The 21,478-nt window shown below is 60.3% G+C and overlaps 1 protein-coding gene across 3 annotated transcripts in view; it reads left to right on the forward strand.

Annotated features, from left to right (window-relative positions):
• Positions 1-21,478, forward strand: part of TBC1D9B (TBC1 domain family member 9B) — a 33,163-nt gene that overhangs the window by 9,459 nt on the left and 2,226 nt on the right. The window contains exons 4-21 of one of the 3 annotated variants that reach the window (XM_045819245.1): positions 1,412-1,640; positions 2,596-2,854; positions 4,031-4,238; positions 7,501-7,710; positions 9,072-9,233; positions 9,529-9,679; positions 10,104-10,318; positions 11,701-11,818; positions 12,634-12,919; positions 14,242-14,371; positions 14,498-14,596; positions 15,235-15,303; positions 16,173-16,413; positions 16,680-16,745; positions 17,815-17,886; positions 18,134-18,184; positions 20,228-20,290; positions 20,732-20,838. In XM_045819245.1, coding sequence (XP_045675201.1) covers positions 1,412-1,640; positions 2,596-2,854; positions 4,031-4,238; positions 7,501-7,710; positions 9,072-9,233; positions 9,529-9,679; positions 10,104-10,318; positions 11,701-11,818; positions 12,634-12,919; positions 14,242-14,371; positions 14,498-14,596; positions 15,235-15,303; positions 16,173-16,413; positions 16,680-16,745; positions 17,815-17,886; positions 18,134-18,184; positions 20,228-20,290; positions 20,732-20,838 — 2,736 coding nt within the window. The remainder of the gene's footprint in view (positions 1-1,411; positions 1,641-2,595; positions 2,855-4,030; positions 4,239-7,500; positions 7,711-9,071; positions 9,234-9,528; positions 9,680-10,103; positions 10,319-11,700; positions 11,819-12,633; positions 12,920-14,241; positions 14,372-14,497; positions 14,597-15,234; positions 15,304-16,172; positions 16,414-16,679; positions 16,746-17,814; positions 17,887-18,133; positions 18,185-20,227; positions 20,291-20,731; positions 20,839-21,478) is intronic. The other 2 variants (XM_045819255.1, XM_045819263.1) reach the window with 2 other exon arrangements.

Raw genomic sequence — 21,478 nt, forward strand, 5'->3', positions numbered from 1 at the left:
GTCACATCCACAGAGTCCTCTTTGCTCTGTAAGGTCCCTTTTCCCTGGCACTGTGGGTTGGCACGTGGACATCTTTGGAGGCCAACCTTTGGCCTACCATAAACTAAAACTTAGACTGGGGAGGAAACAGGAAACCTAAATATGCCTAAAACTATGAAAGACGTGGAGTCAAGAAAGTTTTACCCCGTGGTTTTTACAGCCCAGCGGTGTCACCCAAAGAACAGGAACCGCCACCCTGACAGCCAGGCTGTGGGTTTCCGACGGTGGGCCTCCTGGGAGTGGCCGGTGGAGATGCAGAACAGGCTGACTCAGCCTCTCGGCTCCCTGCCCGGGGGTCCACCAGGTGCAGCTGGAGTGGGGGAGCAGCTACTGGCTGCGGCCCAGGGGCAGCATGGCCAGTGGCAGTTCACAGGCTGTTCAGTGGGCAGCATCCAGGACAGTGGAGACAGAGGCAGGGCCTTAATGATGAGAGCAATGTTGTCAGACCCTTTTCCCGGTGGAGAGCCAGATCCTGCAGGAGTGGTTGCGGGGGCACCAAAGGCAGCTGGGAGAGAAGGGAGGTAGCTGTGTGCTGACCTTGGTGCCAGCAGCACCAAGGCCATGGGCAGCAGAGCACACTTCCCCTGTGGGGCCTCCAGGTGGGGCCTCCCCAGCTCCTGGAGGTATAGGAAGCCTGGCCTTGACTTACCTTAATATAGTGAGTAAGCCTCCTAGAAAACCTGTGCACACTTTTCGAGCTGAGTGTCCTAAGAACCTTTCACCCCAAGAGGTCCAGGACTCCGGCCCAGGAAAGATGCAGGCAGGATGCTGTCCTCACCCTGAGCTGGGTGAGCCCTGCGGCTGGTCTGTAGGCGTGGGCAAGAGGCAGGAACCCGTATGTGGGGGGATCAAATACAGGACTCGTCCAAGGCATTGTCACGAGAAAAGCACATCACGAAACAGCGCCACAGCATGGTGTCTTCTGGGTAAAGAAGGCAAGACAGAGGAGACAGCACCTGTTTGCTTGCAGGCAGACCCTCAGCACCTGCAGGTGCCGGAGGAAGCTGGAAAGGGCTGTGGGCGTGAGAGGCTGGGTCCCTCTCCTCTACAAACACTCTTCTGCTGTGTGTGCTTCTTACTGTTATATGTTTTAGGAATTCTACATAAAAATAAACATTCACATAGAAAGTCACTGCCCCGTGCCGTAATGGTTCATGGAGTTGAGGGAAGCTGCCCGTCACGTGGGCAGCACCCCTCCAACCCCACACTGCTAGAGCAGCCGCCTGGCCTTGCCCTGCCTGTGGCCTCTGCCTGTAGGCCAGCATCCTGGGTGCTGCCACCTGAGTCCCCAGGCCTCTCTGCTCCAGCCTTAGCTCGTCTCGGCTACAGGAGCCCTGGGCCTTCGAGGAACCCTCCCCTTGTCCTCCTCCAGGGCATCATCGCTGAAGAGAACAAGAACCTGCAGCCCCAGGGAGACGAGGACCCTGGGAAGTTCAAGGAGGCCGAGCTGAAGATGCGGAAGCAGTTCGGGATGCCCGAAGGGGAGAAGCTGGTCAACTACTACTCCTGCAGCTACTGGAAGGGGCGCGTGCCCAGGCAGGGCTGGCTCTACCTGACCGTCAATCACCTGTGCTTCTACTCCTTCCTTCTAGGCAGGGAAGGTGAGCCTGGGGCCCCACCGCCAGCCACTCCTGTCCTCCTCGGCTCCTCAACCCTCACACCCCAACCTCACCTCCAGAAAGTTTGCCACCTTTCTGGAATGCCAAAGTCCCTGAGGGGTTCCTTTCCCTCAGCCCCCAGATATTCTGTTTCCACACACTTGACAGAGGGTCTCCCCCAACCCAGGTGCCACCTCACCAGCCTGTGACAGGAACGCCTAAACCCCAGCCAGGGACATACCTGACTCTCAGGAACTTGTGCCACGTCTGTGTCCACTGGTGCAGTTTTTACATGGTGACTTTCCATGTGGGGCCTCTTTCTTTCAAGTATTCAAAGGCACACATGTCCATGAGCAGCTCCAGGGCTGCAGATCCTGTCCTTGGGCAGCCCTGGACTCAGGACGCCAGGCAAATTCCCCAGGGGCAGCCAGGGCCCCCCACTGCCAACCTTCCCGCAGGCAGAGCCTCCTGGGCCCCGCTGTCCCAGTACTGCCCTTCCCGAGCGAAGCAGGGTCCCCTCCCACCGCACACGCACCCTCCATGTCCTCCCGGCCCCTCTCCTGGCCTTGTACCTCATTGTCAGGCAGGGGCTGGTGTTCTTTGCTGGTCACACATCACACGGTGTGGTGACTTTGGTTCCCACATCACTGCACTCCCACTGGATGGGGCTTCTTGGGCCCAGAACACCAGCTGGCCACCCTGTGCACACTCATCTGTGTCACACCAGTTGTTTGTGGGGCACACACTCACCAGGTCTCTCCTCGGGGCCAGTCCTGGGTCAGAGATCCCAGGGCTCCTCCTCCCCTTGTGGATCTTGTGCCCCGACACAGCCAGGCCCAGACACGGGGGCAGTGCAGCCCAGTGGGTTCCAGGCACAGGCAGGAGGCAGGAGCCCACCCTGCCCACCCTCCAGCCCATTTGACCCAGGGCTGGTGTGTCTGTCCCCACCGGTGCTCAGTGAGCCTAGTGGTGCAGTGGGTGGACGTCATCCGACTGGAGAAGAACGCTACCCTGCTCTTCCCTGAGAGCATCCGCGTGGACACGCGAGACCAGGAGCTCTTCTTCTCCATGTTCCTCAACATTGGCGAGACCTTCAAGCTCATGGAGCAGCTGGCCAACTTGGCTATGCGGCAGCTGCTGGACAGCGAGGGCTTCCTGGAGGACCGGGTGCTGCCCAGGCCCTCCCGGCCCCAGCGGAACATCTCGGCTCTGAAGCGGTGTGTTGCCCAGTGAGGCGGGGGGGGGGGGGTGCAGGCAGGGGTTCGGGCGTTGAGAGATTCTCGGAGGGGTGTGTCCAGAGAGGCGCCATCTCACAGCCCAGTGGTGGGGAGGGCTCACACTCCTCAGTCACAGATAGGAAGCTGGGCACAGAGAGGCAGAGGCACTGGCCCAAAGCCCACAGTCAGTGCACAGTGCCGCCAGGGTGGGAGCCCGCCATTGCCGACAGCCCACGCTCCCCCACCTCTGGCAGGGCGCCCAGAGGCTGCTCTGGGCTGCTTCAGTGACCAGGCCCCAGGATGCACTGCCTCTATCCTCCCTCCATGGCTGACAGCTCTTCTCCGCCCCACTGGCCAGTGGGCCCGCAGGCCCCCCACACCCTATGGCTGTGAGGCCCCAGCCTGGGGCTGAGTGCAGCCAAGGAGGTCTGTGGTCACTGCCACCTTGTCTGGGAACTGGTGGACAAAGGGACCAATGCTGGAAACCAACCTGCCCGAGCACTTCTGCTGCACTTTTCAGCTGTAGCTTCCTGGGAACCCTGCAAGGCTGGCTAAGAGCCCTCGGGTCCCAAGCCTGGGTCCAGGATCTGGGGTGCTCCTTCAGGACCAGAACACTGTTGAAAGATGTCATTCTCGGATGCAATGACCTTCTGGAAAGAGCACGAGGGAGGCCGGGACACGACCATCTCTGGTGCTGTCTGTCAAGACATGCCTGCCAGGCCCTGCTCAGGCTGCTGGCAGCCCCCAGGACAGAGCCAGCTCGGGGGCCAGAGGCACAGGGGCTGGCCCCTGCCCCGCTCCGCCAAGGTCAGGGTGGGTGTGCGTTTCAGGGGAAGCAGTAGTACCGCCTGCCTGTGGGAGGCCCTTGTCTGGGCTTCTGCCGGGGCCCGGGCCCTCCAGTGCGCAGCAGCAGGGTAGGCGCAGGGACCCCCAGGAGAGCAGGGAGTCACACCTGTCAGCCCCCAGGGTCCTCCCGCATCTGACAGGGCCCAAGGGCTTGTTTGCCAACCACTCCTCTGTGGGTTGTTTTACTTGGCCATTTAAAGTGTGTATGTGTGTGTGTTGAGCTCGTAGACCCCTGGGTAGGACGTGCTCGAGGGAGGAGCCTAAAGAGCCCAGACCCGAAGCACACACCCAGCTCTCGCCCCCTCCCTCATGCCTCACCTGGCCCCCCAGAGACCTGGATGCACGGGCCAAGAACGAGTTCTACCGGGCCACATTCCGGCTGCCTGGGGATGAGCGCCTGGACGGCCACACGAGCTGCACCCTGTGGACCCCCTTCAGCAAGCTGCACATCCCCGGCCAGATGTTCATCTCTAGCAACTACATCTGCTTCGCCAGCAAGGAGGAGGATGCCTGCCACCTCATCATACCCCTGCGGGAGGTGAGCGCCCAGCCCCCACCTGCTCTGCCCCGACTTGCCCGGGGGGCCCTCAGCATTCACCTGTCTCGATGGGCACCTGCCCTGGCCAGGCCTCTTGGGAGTGGGCACCCAGGGCTCATCCTCAGGGGCCGCCTCAGCACGTGGGCAGAGGGAATAGGCTTTGACGTGCCAGGAGAGTGCCCACTGGCCCATAAGGGAACCGCAGGAAGGACCCGCTCCTCCCTGGTGAGTGTGCTCCTCAGGTCTGCCTTCCTGGCCTGCAGTGGGACTGGCAGGGCCCTGCTTTGGCTGAACATGCAGGGCACTGACCCTGCACCAACCCCGCCACATCATGCTCAGAGGCCACCTCGCTGTTCCTGCCTGACATCGGCCTTGGTGGTGGCTCAGCCTCGGGCAGTATCACCAGAAGTCAGCTCTCACTTGTAGGAGGTGGAGGCCCTCTTCCCACTGCTGCACCAAGCAGTGTGCCCAGTGAGGGCGAGGGCGCCCGGACCGTAGGCCCAGCCAGAGGGCAGGGCAGGCCTCCAGGCCGCCTTTTCCTCTTGGCCCAGCAGGGCAAACTTGCCAGTGAGGTGTGGGGGGTTTTTTGTTTGTTTTAATTTTTATTTATTGATTTGGACAGCAAGAGAGAGACAGAGACATCACTTGGTAGTTCCACTAACTTATGCATTCATTGGTTGGTTCTTTTTTGGTAAGATTTTTATTTATTTATTTTTAGAGAGAAGGGAAGAGAAGGAAAAAGAGGGGGAGAGAAACATCAATGTGCAAGATAAACGTTGATTAGCTGTACATGGATCAGTTGCTTTTCACTGTCCCCCAACTAGGGACCTGGCCGGCAACCCAGGCAGTGCCCTAACTGGGAATCAAACCAGCGACCTTTTGGTTCAGGGGTGGACACTCAATCCACTGAGCCACACCAGCCAGAGCCATACATAATTCTTGTATGTGCCCTGACCAGAAATTGAACCCACAACTATGGTGTACTAGGACAACACTCTAACCAACTAAGCTACTTAGCCAGTATCACACATGGAGGTTTTTTAAGTTGTAACCTAAATCATAGTATTTTGTGAGTAGTGAGCCCTGGCTGGGTGGCTCAGTTGGTTGAGCATCATCCTGTACTAAAAGATTGCAGGTTCAATCCTCAATCAGGGCACATACCTAGGTTGCAGGTTCAGTCCCTAGTTGGGGTGCATATGGGAGGCAACTGATTGATGTTTCTCTCTCACATCAGTGTCTTTCTCCCCCCCATTCTTCTCTCTCTAAAATCAATAAATACATCCTGAGGTGAGGATTTAAAAAGAACTAAAAATTAAATTGAAAAACCCTAGAGCAGTGAGACCTTCCTGGCATTTGTACAAAGCCCTCTCGCTGCAAGGGGAGCTATGAACAGGTGCGGGCCAGCATGCTGCCTGGGCAGACCAAGGAAATCCAAGGGCTTGAACAACACCCAGCTCCAGGCTCCAGGGCTCAGGGGTGGCCCTTCATCCCACGTTCTGTTTGCCACCTAGGCCTGTGAGCTTGCCTCAGAGCTGTGCTGACACGGCCCCCAGGCTCGGGCGCAGGGAGGCATCGGGGGAAGGGGCTAGGGGATTTCCACAGACCCAGCTCCATACCTCCTGACATTTCTGAGGACAGAGTGCTGGCTGAGTCTGGGAGCAAGACCGTCCTGTTGCGTTCCTTGGATGGGCTCTGGGGCTGGCCAGGGTGGAGGCCCTGGCTTCCCAGGGCTCCTCCCTGAGATCTGGCTGCACCTTGACTTTGCCCACCCCTCAAACTCTCCTCATCCCGCCCTGGGCAGTGTCGCCCCTCTCTCCGCCTGCTCTGGTGAAAAGCAGGAGCCACCATTGACTCTGACCTGACCTTTCTTTCTTTTTTTAAAGTAGATTTTATTTATTTATTTTTAGAGAGAGAGAAAGGGAAGAAGAAAGAGAGGGAGAGAAACATCAAGGTGTGGTTGCCTCTCCCACACCTCCTTCTGGGGACCTGGCCTGCAGCCCAGGCATGTGCCCTGACTGAGAATTGAACTGGTGACCCTTTGGTTCGCAGCCTATGCTCAATCCTCTGAGCCACACCAGCCAGGACTGACCTGGCCTCCTTCCTGCATCCCAGACTCCAGCACATCTCTTCCTCTCCACAGCTGCCTCCAGGGAATCCAGCATGCGCTGGGGCCCCTCAGGAGCATCCTGTGCACACCCTGCCCCTTTTGGGCCCTCCTTCGTACAGTGGCCCGTGCACTTTAGTAAAACATCAGTCAGCACGTTTGCACCTGTGTGGAACCCTCCAACATCATCTCCTCCTGGGCTTGTGAGCTATCCACCCCCAGATCTCAGCTCACATTCATGCAGGTGTGTGTGCTCACACATGCATGTACCACACACTCGTGTGTGTGTGTGCATGTGCATTAATGTACACAGAACACCGGCACATGGCACACACCACCCATGTGCATGCACATGCACACATGGTACTCACACATAGACACACCCACACATGGATGTGTGCACCTACACAACCATACATGTGTGTATACACTTTACATGCACATGTATGCACTCACAACCCCTCTTCATCTGGCCCCAGCGTCTCCAGCCTGTCCTTGTCCATCAGGCCAGCTTGGCACCTCCTCAGGGTGGTTGCCAGGCCTCACCCATCTCCTCACCTGGCTGCACCAATCTCAGCTCAGATGCTACCTCCCCGGAGGATCCCTCGACCCAAAGCAGCCCAGTGGCCTCCCAGTTGGCCTATCACCCCCACTACCCCTGCTGACCATATTTAGCCTGTGTGGTCATGTCTGTCCCCACCCCAGCACTCTGCAGAGGTGCCCTTGAAAACCTGGCCACCTCCATGCCTGTGCTGCTCCACCCATGTTTCCTGTGGTCAGGGCCAGGCCCCAGCCACACCTGCGGGCACAAATTTGGAAATCAGTTCTGAGGATGGCTGTGTGGGGGCTGCTCCCCAGACTCCAGAGCAGAGGAAGAACTGGCCATTTGGGGAAGCTTCTAAGGCCCAGCAGCTGGGCCCACCATCCTCATGACAGACCTGCTGGGCTGACAGGTGGAAAGACAAGGCTGTGACATGCACAGAGCTTCCTCACAGCAGCAAACAGTAGAATCCAGCATGAACGTGGCGGCCCGAGTGCCCCCGCCCACTCACTGCATCCTCCTGGGAGGGCCACCAAAAGCCATTGTGCTCCCATGGCCACAGAGCCTTCCAGCTTTTTGTCCCAAGACACAGACACCTGGTGTTCTTGCCTTCTCAGGTGACCATTGTTGAAAAAGCTGACAGCTCCAGCGTCCTGCCAAGCCCTCTGTCCATTAGCACCAAGAGCAAAATGACCTTCCTGTTTGCCAACCTCAAAGACCGAGACTTCTTGGTTCAGAGGATCTCTGATTTCCTGCAGAAAACGTCTCAGCAGCCGGGAGGCAGCAGCTCAGGAAGGAAAGCCAGTGTCGAGGACCCGGCTCCAGAGGTGCGAGGGTGCCTGGGGAGCTGGGGTTGGGGATCAAGGCCAGGACAAGAGCCCAAGCAGCCCTGTGGTGCCTCCCACACAGAGCAGTGCCTGTGGTAGCGAACCGCCCTGGAAGGCAGGTTCCCGCAGGGGCAGGTGTCGGGCATCACCCACATTGGGCCTGAGGGGCTTGATGGCTGTACCCCCCGAGGAGGTGGGTGTCATTCTGATGGGAGACCTGCCCCATGGGAGAGGGGGGGCGGTGGGGGGCAGGGAGGTCAGGCCAGAACTTGCTTGCTCTGTTGGCAGTGTGAGGGCTGGAGGCAGAGGTTCCAGAAAGCCAGGGAAGAACCCTGAAGATCATGGTCTCCTTGCAGACCTTTGTTCCTGGCACCCCCTTTCCTTCTGCCAGCCCCATACTGTGTTCCCCTCCCCCTTCCTGCATGTTCCTAGAATGCACAGGGCTCCTTTCTCTTGCCCTTGGCCTTCCGTGCAGTGGGAAAGCTGATTCCCAGGCTCTGGCCTTCCTGGGGCCTCCCCTAATGTAGGTCGGACCCTGTGGGATAGTAGCCCACAGCAGAGATAGCCCACAGATGGGGCCCCTCTTGACATCCACTTTTGGGTCTGCATCCTTATCTTCGCCCTCAAAGCCCCAGCAGCCTCGGTGGAAGCAGCAGACCACTGACTAAAGCCCCGTGTGAAGCTGGCATGAGTGTCCAAAGTAGAGGCGCCCGGGCCAGCCAACTCTGGAACCTTCAGAGTCCCAGGAGCACAGTGGGCAGGCAGTCTGAGAGAGACAGGACCCCTTGCCTGCCTTGGTGGGCAGGCGTGGAGGGCAGCGCAGGAGGGACTGCCTCGCACGGGACTCTGTTGCTCTGACAAAGGCGGAACAGGTGGACAGGCGTGGGCCTGGGCTATGGATGGGCCGTGTGTGCTTTCCCTCTGTGGCTCCCTGTTCCTGCTCCATGGCCTCCCCAATACTCTCGCCTGACAGTCCCAGCCAGAGCCAGTCACTGGCCAGGGGCCTGGGACATCAGGGCAGCTGCCACCAGCAGCCATCCTGGCATGCTGAGCTGGTCCTGCACCCCATAGGCTGGAGCAGGGACAGCATCCCCGGAACTCTGCACTGCAGCCAGGCGCCAGGGAGGCACAGGAGCTGGCTTTTCAGGGTTTCTCCTGTCCTGGCCCTGACCTCACCGAGAGGGCCTCCCAGTGGAGGCCAGCCAGCCTTGGGAGGCCTGGAGAAGGGGGACAGTGCCAGTGTCTGGTGGACCAGGCCGAAGCATAGCATCCTGCTCACCCAGGCCAGGTGCTGCCCACCAGGTGGTGACTGCCTGCACGTGGGCAGCCCAAGGGCCCAGCGTTCTCTCTGTTCTTTCCAGCCTTTGCCAGCTCCCAGGGAGCCGTCAGAGCAGCCCAGCAGCCCCTCCTCACCCTGCGGGAGCCGCCAGGGCTCCCTCTCACAGGAGGCACCCACTGCTTCCCAGGGCCTACTCAAACTCTTCCGGAGAGACGCCCCGGTGGAGGACCTGGGAGCCAAGGGGGTAAGCCCAGAGCGCAGACTCCAAGGCCCAGGCTGGGGCAGTCAGGGCCAGCCTGCAGCACTGGGCCCACTGTGGACAGTGCCCGCCAGCCCATCTCTGCAGGGGGGCCCAGGGGCCTGCTGCCTGAGGGCTCGTGGGGCTGTGCCCAGCCCAGCCTGTGCTGGTGGCAGTTTCACCATGAACCCTTGGAAGCCTGAGATGGCCTGTCTGCATGCTCGATGCGGACAGAGGGCCCGAGAGTCCCTAGCCCCATCACCTGGGCCACACTCCCAGGCTCCCTGCTGCTTCCCCCCAGGCCAAGGAGAAGATGAAGGAGGAGTCATGGAACATCCACTTCTTCGAGTTTGGGCGAGGTGTGTGCATGTACCGCACGGCCAGGATGCGGGAGCTGGTGCTGAAGGGCATCCCCGAGAGCCTCCGAGGGGAGCTCTGGCTCCTCTTCTCCGGTGAGCTGCCCCACTGACCCCCAGCTGGCCTCCCTCTCAGGGCGGAAGTGGGACTCCTGGGGGAGGGGGGTGTTTGGGCCCATGCAGGAGGGGTGTCCTGGGGAGCAGGCACCAGGGTGGGGTGCTGTCACCCGGATGGCGCCTTCCCACCTGCAGTGGGACTCGGGCAGCCCCATGGGCCCCCTTTCCTCAGGATGGGCTCTGACAGAACTCGTGCCCTTCACCACTTGGACAGTTTCAGGAGGACGGTGTCGGGCTCTGGGACTTGGGTGGGACGACCCCCGAGGAGCAGTCCACCAGGGAGCCCTTGCCTCACACCACACAGCTGACTCCGGAGTTCCCCTTCCACTATGCAGCCCTGCTCTGGCAGTGTGCCCACAGTGGGGGGTGGGGGGAGAGCCAGCTGACCGCTGGGTCTCCACAGGGGCCTGGAACGAAATGGTGACTCACCCTGGCTACTATGCTGACCTGGTGGAGAAGTCCACAGGGAAGTACAGCCTGGCCACCGAGGAGATTGAGCGCGACCTGCACCGCTCTATGCCCGAGCACCCTGCTTTCCAGAACGAGCTCGGCATCGCTGCGCTTCGGCGGGTGCTGACTGCCTACGCCTTCCGGAATCCCACCATCGGCTACTGCCAGGTGAGGGGGGCGGGTGCCAGTGGCTCGTGGCAGCAGGTCCCTGCGGCCCTGGGCCTGCGCCCTGGTATCACACCTGCACCCCAGGAAGTGCCTGGCCACAGGGGAAGGTGTGATTGCAGACGGTGTTGACTGTGGGTCTCACCCTGGTGCTGCGTGCTGCATGCGTCTGGTCTGGCACTCGAAGTTGCGGCACCGGTGTACGTGCGCTGAGACACACGCAGCGGGAAGCCTGCCATCTCTGCGGCATTCTGCATGTGCTCGGGCAGCCGTGCATGCACCGCCTCCGGAGCTCTTTCCCCTTATGAAGTGCCCCCCCCATTAAATAGCTCCCCAGGCCCCCCGCAGCCGCTGCTCTGAAGCCCTTCCTGTCTGTGCGCCCCTGACCCCCAGGGGCCTCAGCGCTGTGGGGTCGCACAGCGTCTGTGCTGCTATGGCGGCTTCCTGGAGTGCGGCATCTTCCAGGCTTCCCCATGCTGTAGCGGGGGTCAGTGTGTCCCGCCTTTTTAAGGCTGAGTAAAAGCCCATCGTCCAGATGGACCGCATTGATCAGTCCATCTCCTGGTGCACAGGCACTTGGGCCCCCCACTTCTGGCTGGCCGAGCCTGGGGCGCAGCGCTGGTCTCACAGTGACCCTGCGTTCAGCTTTCTGAGGGATCGCCACAACGGTCTGCACAGAAGCGGCACCTTCCTCCATTCCCCCAGCACTGCCCAGGACTGCCAGTTTCTCCTCATCCTTGCCTACACTCGTCACTTTCTGTGTGTTGGTAACAGCCATCCTGACGGTGTAAGGTGTCCCCTCATTGTGGCTTCGCCTCGCATTTCATCATAAACCTCCCGAGAGTATTCCCGGCTGGGTCAGATGGCTTTCTGTTTCCCGCAGACTACCCCTGGACTTTAGAGAAGCAAGCCAGCTCCCTAAAAGCCACTTTCTGTAGGGCCTCTCGCTGTTCTGCCTGACGTCTTCCCAGTGCCCGGGGAGCTGCTGTGCCAGCTTTAACTAAGTGTTATGCTCCTTTGTCGCCACTAAAGTGGCATGTAGGGCCCCCCCGCCCCCCACCATAGCCTCCCTGTAGCCATGTAGCCTGGCACACCACTCATTCTCACACCTGTCCGAACTATGCCACAGCTCCGACACCGGACGCCACTCTGAAGAAGCGCCACATGCTCGTGTCTGCCCTCTCGGTTTTCCACCTGCCCACAGGCCCATGTGAAGGACCGGCTGACTGGCTTTGTCAGACTGGCTGCCTGCAAACTGCTTTTGGACAGATTGCGCGGAGCCCAGTGTGGGATGCTTTGCTGTAGAGTGAAACCCTTTGGGGGAGGGGACAGTTCCCCTTGGTGTTCAGCTCCAGTGCCTCCCCTCACCATGTCTGTGCCCACAGGCCATGAACATTGTCACCTCGGTGCTCCTGCTCTACGGCAGCGAGGAAGAGGCCTTCTGGCTGCTGGTGGCCCTCTGTGAGCGGATGCTGCCCGACTACTACAACACCAGGGTGGTGGGTGAGTGCCTGGGTTGGGGGGCTCCCCAGGGTGCAGCCATGCCTCCCGGGGTCAGGCCCCCTGCCCAGCACGCCCCACCCGTGAGCCTGTGTGCCCCCGGCCGCACCACAGGCCGCCCCCGGCCACACTGGACAGATGAGGAGGCTGCGTGCAGGCCCCAGTCAGTTCGCCAGGTTTCCCGTGGACTCCCTAGCACAGGCTGGCAGGAAGACAACAGGTTACACTTGGGTGGTTTTTAAGTCAGCTTGGTGCCTGAACTCCTATCCATCTAACTCTTTATAAAGTTTTTACTGTGGAAGGTGCCCAGCCTCGTCCCTAGAGCACGTGGTGCCTGAGGACCTGTCCCCACCACCCCCGACCACCCCGAGTGCGCTCACAGGCAACCTGTGTTCGCAGCACACGTCATGGCGCCTGTAACTACACCTGTGCTCTCGAGATGTTCCTCCCTCCTTGTTTGTTTTTTGAGCCTCCATTCTTGGGGTTCTTTAGAATCTCATCTGTTCACCATCTTTGGGGCAGGTGCAGAAGCCACACTGAGGCCACTGTGACCTATGACACTTCTAGGGAGAAATTTTTGTTTCCCCAGAAATAAATCCAGTCTCATGGGAGAAGTCATTCTTTTTCCACAAGGGTTTGGAAGTTGTGGAAAGCAAGCGTGGAGGGTTTCTTCTTTTCTCTGCCAACCCCACCCCTCTTCAGCCTCTGCTGCGGCGGAGCTGGCCAAGGACCCTCAGCTTCCTGCCCCTCGGGCCTGGGCCCCACACAGGCCGCAGAGCGGCGGGCAGGGCTCACCGTGTTCTCGATGCTCTCCCTAGGGGCCCTGGTGGACCAAGGCATCTTTGAAGAGCTCACAAGGGACTTCCTGCCCCAACTGTCCGAGAAGATGCAGGAGCTGGGAGTCATTGCCAGCATCTCGCTGTCCTGGCTCCTCACCCTCTTCCTCAGCGTCATGCCCTTTGAGAGCGCTGTGGTTATTGTTGACTGCTTCTTCTACGAGGGCATCAAGGTGGTCCTGCAGGTGGCCCTGGCCGTCCTGGATGCCAACATGGAGCAGCTGCTGGGCTGCAGCGACGAGGGCGAGGCCATGACCATCCTGGGCAGGTGACTGAGCAGCCCTACCCGCTTCCCACCAGCACCCAGCCAGGGCTAGAGGCAGGAGGGAGCCTCCTTTCTCGTGGAGACAGAAGGCACAGGAGTTGGTGGTCGCCACTTGGAGAACATCAAATGGGAGGTGTCCTGGACGGGCTGGGCAGGCAGTGGGAGGAGCAGGGCCTCTGGCTCCTGCCTCCCTGAGCCCAACAGCATCCCTCCCACCTGCCACCAAGGCCGAGCCCCCACACTGGGCCTGCTGTGACCTCCAAACAGTGGTTCTGGCGGCCTCCTCTTCAGTCTTGTCCTTGTAGACACCCTGGGGGATCCAGCCCCCTCCCTCCAGGCCCACGACACTCCTGCCTGGGGCCCTATGCCTGCTTCATTATGGTTCTCCCTGCTCCCCTGTCACCCACCAGCATCCCACAGGGCCCTTTCTGATTGGAATCTGACCTGTTTCTCCCTTGGGATATAGGGACTCCCTGTACCACTGTTGGCTCTCTATACAAAGGAACCGAGTCCCCCTCCAGGCCCTCACACCCCTCCGTCAAGGCCCCTCCTGGCCCACTGCAGCCCAGGCCCCGAGCTCTATGCAGTCCTGCTGGCTGTGTGCACACGTTTGCCCGGCCTGGGGTGCCAGCCGTCCAGGACAGCTCGGACACTACCACTCACCTGCTGAGCCAGACCAGGTGCTGTGGGGGCCTGCAGGGGTCCTATTCTTCATCCAGAGTCATGCCAGAAGGCTCAGCCAGCAGCCAGAGTCTGAGATTGGTTCTCGCGCCCATCTCTCATGCCAGACACACCAGGCCCCTCCTCAGGAACAGGAGCTATGGGTGCAGGAGGTCAACCACCCTCTCCTACCGCAGTGTCGGGCCCAGCCAGGGAGCCTGGGAGAACTTGAGGTCCTGAGGCTGCATCCCTGGGGAAGCAAGTCCCTGAAGACACCCCGCAGCTGGGTTCCTCTTACACCTTTCTCCTAGCCCCTGATTCTTGCTAGCCAGGGAGTCCCCATGTCCCCAGGGCCCCAGCAGAGGGAGGAAGTACATCCCTGCAGCAGGGACAGAGCCTCCTGCTGTGGAGGGGTCTGGGCTTACAGAGGGTCCTGCCAAGGGGCCCCCAGGGGACAGCTTGGCCCCCAGCATCATGCAGGCGAGGTTTGCTCTCCAGTGTCTCTGGGGTAACCAGTTCCCCAGGCTCGTCTCCCCACCTACTAGCGGATGTCCAGCACTCGGTGGGCTGCCTCATTAATGCAGACGCTGTGCAAGTTCGGACCCCCCCACCCGCCCAATCACTTAGCAGAGGGTAAGATGCCCCTGTTTACCTAATCCCTACAGGTACCTGGATAATGTGGTCAATAAGCAGAGTGTCTCTCCACCTATCCCACACCTTCATGCCCTGCTCACTAGCGGAGATGACCCTCCCGAAGAGGTGGACATCTTCGACCTCCTCAAAGTGTCCTATGAGGTCAGAACTCACAGGGATGCTTGGCCGAGCCACTCCTTCCTGGCTGTGTGGGTGCGGGCGGCCTCAGCAGGGTGGCATTCCACTCTGTGGCCTCCCTGACCTCACGGAGTCACCTCTGGCCAGCAGAAGTTCGGCAGCCTGAGGGCCGACGACATTGAGCAGATGCGGTTCAAACAGAGGCTGAAGGTGATCCAGTCCCTGGAGGACACGGCCAAGAGGAGCGTGGTACGGGACCGGTGCCAGTGGGGCAGGGCGGTGACCTGGGGGCTGCTCCTACTGCATTGTCCCCAGGCCTCCCCTCAGGACGGGCAGGTGCCGAGCTCCCCAGTGCCACCTCGTGGGGGTCTGGCATCAGGTGTGGATGCCAGTCCCAGCTCCCACTCACGGGCTAGTCACCAGGAAATACATCTGACACGCCGGTGTCTGCAGGCCAAGCGCCATCTCGCTCTGCAGCAAGCCTTCCTGCCTGGCAGTGCCAGTGCCCCTCGCCCCTGGGGGAGAACTTACCGAGAAGCTCTAGAACACCTTCCCAAGAGCCATGCCAGGGTCTCCCCAGGGACCAGACTGCAGCTACTAGACTCCCGCCCCGCACCCTGGGCCCCTGACCAGGCATTCAGGACAGAAAGCAGGAGGCAGCGTGTGTGGACTCAGTGGTGGCAGACAGGTATTGAGGGAAGTGAGTGGACCTCACTCTCGCTCCTGAACGGACGGCCCTCTGATGCTTGGCCAGCAGGCAGCACCAAGAGGGTGGTTCTCGTCTTTTTCCTCATCCATGCAGGGATTCTCTCCAAGAGCATCTTGCTTTTCCCGTGCAGGAACTTGAGGGTCAATCCATCACCGTGTCCATTTCTCTTTCCCGGCAGGTCCGGGCTATCCCTGGGGACATTGGCTTCTCAGTTGAAGAGCTGGAAGACCTCTACGTGGTGTTTAAGGTGACAGCCCAGAGCATGGCAGCACCCATGCCTGCCCTAGTCCCTGAGCGCACCCTCAGTGTGCCCTCAGCACAGCTCCTCCTGCCAGAGGAGATCAAAAACAGCCTCGGATGCACAAACCTCATGTGGCAGGATTTAATCCTTGGCGTTTAGGCAGGACATTTTCTTAAGTGTCGGAAAGTCCACTCGACGCAGCTGACACAGAATGTGACTAAAGCTAGGAATGCACGGCTTCAGGTGTGGCTGGAACCAGGTGCTCAGACATACTGTCAGGCTCCCCCATCTCTGATGTCCTCTGCGCTGCTCTTCCTGAAGAGTGGCCGGACCGTTAGCAGCAGCTCCGGTCATCCTGGCTTCCCAGTAACCCCATGAAAATAAAATTTTTCTTTCCAGTTGGTTTTAGCTAAAGGCTCAGGGCGCCATGGCTATAAGCGAGTGTTTGTTGCTGGGCCAGAATGGCTATGTTCCCGCCTCACCCCATTGCTCAAGGGTGGGACAGAAGGAACTGTCCCAGAGTTTCAGGTGCTACAGAAGACAGGGGGAGGGTGCTGAAGGCTGGGCACAGGCAGCAAAGGCCACACTGGGCAGTTCTGGTCACTTCTCAAATGCCCCCCAGCTGTCTCCGCTTGGACCTCTGAGGTAGCCACTGTGCTGTGGCCTTAGGGTTGGAACAGTGAAGCCAGCCACAGCCTAGCCCAGCTCCCACACCTGCGAATGAGGGCTGATGGCTCCAGGCAGAGGTCCCACGAGGCCTCGTCCAGCTGAGCGCTCACCACTCAGCCTCTGCAGCCCTAGAGGAAGGAGGGGGGCGGGCCCGTGGAGCAGCCCAGCAGGCTGACCACCATCTCAGTGGTCTGTGCCCCCTGCAGGCCAAGCACCTGGCCAGTCAGTACTGGGGGAGCAGCCGGCCCACTGCTGTGCGCCGGGACCCCAGCCTGCCTTACCTGGAGCAGTACCGCATCGACGCCAGCCAGTTCCAGGAGCTCTTTGCCAGCCTGACACCCTGGGCCTGTGGGCCCCACACGCCCGTGCTGGCTGGGCGCATGTTCCGGCTCCTGGACCAAAACAAGGACTCGCTGATAAACTTCAAGGAATTCGTGACGGGGATAAGTGAGTGGCCCCGGGGTTGATTTCCACTGGGGACACGTGGGGGCCCAGTGGGGCCCTTCTTCCCTCAGCCCAGTGCTGCCCACCACTGTGTCTGTGGGCCCAGAAGAAAGGGCAGAGCAGGGTGCTCTCTGGGACCTTTCCAGAGGGAGTTGGCTGTGAGGAAGGGCCCAGGAGAACCTCCTGGAAGGAAAGGTGTGCAAATGAGGGCCCGTGTGGGATTGGGAACCCTCTCCTCAGTGAGCGCCATCTCTTCCCGTCCTCCACAGGTGGGATGTACCATGGAGACCTGATAGACAAGCTCAAGATGCTCTACAAGCTGCACCTGCCACCAGGTGAGAGCTTCCCCTAGAACTCCCCGTGAGGGGCAGTCCAGAGCTGGCCCTGTAGTGTCCAAGGCAAAGGCTTCTGGGGGTGCCAAACAGAGTGGGGGCACCCCTTCCCCATGAGCTAGTGCTAAGCAACAGCACAGTCGGGGTCAGAGAGCAGGGCCATGACCTAGGCAGGGCCACCCATGGGCTGGGGCCTCAGGAGCATGGGCAGCGTGACTGAAACCCATGAGGGGGGTCAGAGTGGAGAGTCAAGCTCGAGATGAAGCCCTTTGCATTCATTAGCTTGCTCTTAAGTTTCTCAAGGGTTCCAGTTCCTCCCTGGAGGGGCTCCCTGGGTACCGCCAAAGCCCTTGGGTAGCCTGGGGGAGTCCTGCCTTGTGGCCATGAGCAGGAACCACTGCCCTGCTGGGGGTGCTGACAGATGGCATGGTAGGGTGGCTGTTCTGGAGGCAGGCAGATCATGAGGTGGGTGGGCCAGGTTCCCCAAGTTCAGCAGGGTAGCCCCGAGGATGGCTTTGCAAAGTGGGGTTCCTGGAGGAGCTGTACCTGGGTGGATGGAACTCTGGTCCTTGGCATTCCGCTGTGGGGCACAGCTGCCCCCTGACTGCGCCCAGGGTCAGCAGCTGCCTCGGAGTTCAGCCCAGGTGGCAGTTTGAGGTGGTTTCTGCACAGCCAGAGCTGGAAAGTCCTGCCTGCCCCCCACCAGGTCTCCCCTGCAGTACAAGCATCAGTGGCCTCCACGCCTCCAGGGGAGTAGTTCCTGGCCACCAGTGGGTCTGCTGAGGCAGAGGCAGGGCTCTCCCACTGGGCCAGGAGCTGGCTCTGTCTAGGGCTGCGGTGCAGGGGGAGAGCCCCGCCCTGCCACCTTCCACTCACACCCTTTCCACACAAGTCACAAAAGTAGCAGCAGCCAGAGTCTGGCCTCACTGTGACCACATGCCTCATGGCCAGGCTGGAAGTGTTAGGGCACACCAGTGGGCGAGCCGAGCTCTGCCCAGGACTCAGGAGGGGGGCCTTGGGGAGAGTGACCTGGTTTCCTCCTACCCTCACCCTCCTCTCTCTCGGAGCACAGCCCTGAGCCCGGAGGAACCTGAGTCAGCCCTGGAAGCAACTCACTATTTCACTGAAGACAGCTCCACAGAAGGTGAGCACTGCTGGGACAGGCCCTACAGCCTCGCTGGCTGGCTAGCTGGCTGGCTAGCTGGCTGGCTGGCTGGCTGGTTCGTATAAGACCCACACAGGCGGCCTGCAGCCCTGAGGGTGGGATGGGGGCGCTTCTCTCTCGCCGAGGGCACATCCCTGGGGGGTTCTCACTCGTGTCTCTTGTCTCTGCCTTCTGGACTCCGGCCTCTCCTTCCCTCTGCCCTCCACTCCTCTGCTCTCCCTTCCAGCATCTCCTCTGGCCTCTGATCTGGATCTGTGCCTGCCCTGGGAGGCTCAAGGTCAGTCCTGGGGCAGGGGCTCCCCTGGGCCCTGGGCTTCCTCCAGGCCTTGGGCTCCGTCTTCCTGACAGTCCCCTGTGGGGTCAGGAGGCCGGCGAGCTCTCAGTCCAGGACGCCTCACTTATGGCTGAGTCCTCGAGAGGTCCCAGAGCCATGCACTCCTGTGGCCTGGGGAGGGTGCAGCGGCCTCTGTGCTCATGGGGGGCAGTCAGTGAGGACTCACTGCATGGCAGGCACTGGGCAGTCAGCGAGGACTCACTGCACGGCAGGCACTGCGCAGGTGCCAGGGTGCCAGCTCCACAGCGCAGGCAGAGAACCTTCAGTTGTCGGGGTCACAGGGGAAGGCACTCGTGCTGTCGCCGCAGTGTGGGCTCCAACGAGGGGGCGCAGGAGGGCAGCAGGTGCCCCCCCCCCCGAAAAGTGTTTTTTGTGTCCCCACTCCCTTCCTGTTAGGGAAAAATCCATCTGTGGAGCGTGCCATTAGAACTCATCCCTGCACGGCAGACCAGAGTGGGGGCTTCTGGGCCTGGGACTTGGGGGTCGAGCCACTGGGTAGAAGACACTCACTGAACTGACCAAAACTCTCCCTGTAGCTTCCCGGGGGCAGGGGCGGTGCGCAGTGCACACCAAGGATGGTGCCCCCAGATAGCGTGTTGAGACACCCATGGCAGGCAGTCCTGCTGACAGGGTCACGGCTTCCTTGTCCTAGACTGTGAGGCCCGAGAGCCTTGACTTCAAGTACACAAACTAAGCAAGCAGAGGACCTTTGTCATGCTCAGAACCTGGACAAATTGGTGCTTCAGAGCCTGTCCTCACACACCCCGTAGTTCCAGGCAGTAGGTCTCCATTCCACAGCGAGGAGTGGAGCCCAGAGAGGCGTGCCTGTCCCACCATGGCGGAGGGCCAGAGCTGGGGTGCTGCCGCCAGCCAGAGGTCCCCACCGGCCACACTGCCCCCAGGAGCAGGTCTGGGGGAGCGGGAGGCAGGAGGGCTCGCCCAGGGATCTCGGCTGGCTGCTTGTTGGGAGGACCTGGTGGGGCAGGCGGAGCCGCCATCACTCATGGTGACAGGAGCACTGGTGGCACCGGCTGGCAAGGCAGGACCACCCCGAGGCCGAGACCTGTTTCTGGGGACCCCGGACAAAGGGGCCCGTGTCCTGCACGTGGCGCTAAATTACATGACCTCAATGTGTACATGCAAAGAGAAAAGGCCAAGAAGCGGTCACACAGGGCAAGAAGCCACTCCCAAAAGGAGACAGAGGGAGTTACAATCCATTTGCGAAATAGTACACGTTCCTTCTGGCCGGGGCCCTCCCTCCAGCCTTCCACCATGGGGGTTGGGGGCCACGTCCAGCATCAACCCCACAGAGAACCAGACAGCCTGTCTCTCCCTGAGTCCAAAGTCACCAAGTCCAAGGTCACCGTAGCAGGCACAGTGTGTGCCAACTCCAGCAAATGTGTCACTTTTGTTTGTTTATTTGTTTCTCTTTTTAATCCTCACTTCAGGATATGTTTATTGATTTTAGAGAAAGAGAAATGGGGGAGAGGGAAGCATCAGTCGATTACTTCCCATACACGCCCCAACTGGAGGTCAAACCGGCACCCTATGTAGGTGCCCTCATGGGGGTCACACCCACAGCCTTTTGGTGTGGGGACAACGCTCCAACCCACTGGGCCATGGCCAGGGTCAACGCGTGGCTGTTAGAAACACACAGAATGTAGAGCCGCGCTGTATCGAAAGCTTCCTCCTCAGCGTGCCACTATGAGGCTGACTTGTGCGTGAGGACCCGCAGTTTGAGCATGTTCAGCAGAAAGGACAGAAACTAGGCCTGGGCTTTTTCTCCAAAGCGCGTCTTCCCTGAAACACTGCAGGGCGAGACCTGCGAACCTCCGGAAGACAGGAGGTGAGCACAGGCAGCTCCAGGGCTCCCGTGGCTACGTAGAACGGGGCCCTGCCGCCGGCCGTGTCTGCGTCTGCGGAGAGCAAGGCCTTGGCGGTTCAGTCACAGCAGGCCCACTCTCTGTTCTTTTCTCGGTCATCCAGAGGCACCCCGGCAGGAAGAACGAGAGGGAGGTGGAAACGAGGAGGTCCAAGAGAAAAGAGGAGGTATGACTAGGCCAGTCTCCACTGGCTGGTAGGCAGCCCCGGCCCCAAGGCAGGAGCACCCCACCAGGGAGCTGGCAAACCTGCCTCACTCCAAGGCTCTGCCTGGGGAAAGGCGGAGGCCATGAGGCCCTGCCTGTGTCAGCCTCAGGCCCACGTCTTCCTGCAGCTGTGAGTGCCCCAGGCTGTTGTCCCTGTCACCGTGTTGGAGACAGGCTGGCTTGTCTTTATCAGTTTGAGTCAAATCTGCTTTAGCACAATCCAGCAGAGACCCGTGGGTATTCTGGGGTATTCTTTCTCTGCCACCCTAAATGCTGGGACATTTTATGAAAGGGCCCAGGTAGCTCCATGCCAGACCACACTGTGGCCCACACATTCCCTGCTACCAGTCCCCAGCCCTTTCGTTTGATAGATGAAGGTTAATTTTTTCCTCCCAACTCACAGAGGACAAGGGGACCAGCCCTTCTGACTGTCGGCACTACCTTCAAATGTGGGCCAAGGAGAAGGAGGTCCAGAAGGAGACCATCAAGGACCTTCCCAAGATGAACCAGGTAGGCCCCACCAGGCCTGCAGTGTGTGCCGTGAGCATGTTGGCCAGAGTGGGGGATTCTCCTACCTACCTCTGGAGCCTGCCACTCAGATGGCAGTCAGGGACAATTCCAGAAAGACAGCAGGCCAGGGGCTCCGGGGCCTCACAGTTACTCACTGTCCTGAGCCAGAATCACCCCGGGGAAGGCTGCCCCACCCCCCACCCCCAGGCAGAGACTGACACACTCTGTTCTCTGGGGAGGCGGCCTCCCGGTGCTCCTGCTCCTGCCTGGACCACAGGGGGGCCCTCTGCCCACGCGGGCTCCTTGCTCATGTGCTGGTGTCTAGGCCGGAGCCTGCCTCTCAGTGGAGGGCACAAAGCCAGGGCCACAGATGTGTGATCAGAGGCAGTTCTTGAGTGCAGCCTGAGCATGGCTCTGCTCTGCCCTCGGGGCACTTCTCCCCCCCACCCCCTGCCTGTTGAGGGGGCGCCCAGGAGGCCTGCACGTGTGGTTTCAGGACGTGGAAGGGGATCTCCCCACGCCCTTCAACTAACCAGGCTGCTCTTGCGTTGTCGCCACCCTCTTCGTCAAGCGCAGAGTTGAAGTTGCTTCTGATTAAAGATATAAAAAGGCTCTCAGTGGCTCCGAAGCACAGTGAAGA

The sequence above is a fragment of the Phyllostomus hastatus genome, unplaced genomic scaffold, assembly GCF_019186645.2.
Source record: "Phyllostomus hastatus isolate PE091 unplaced genomic scaffold, TTU_PhHast_1.1 phas_contig_150, whole genome shotgun sequence".
In the NCBI taxonomy this organism is placed as follows: domain Eukaryota; kingdom Metazoa; phylum Chordata; class Mammalia; order Chiroptera; family Phyllostomidae; genus Phyllostomus; species Phyllostomus hastatus.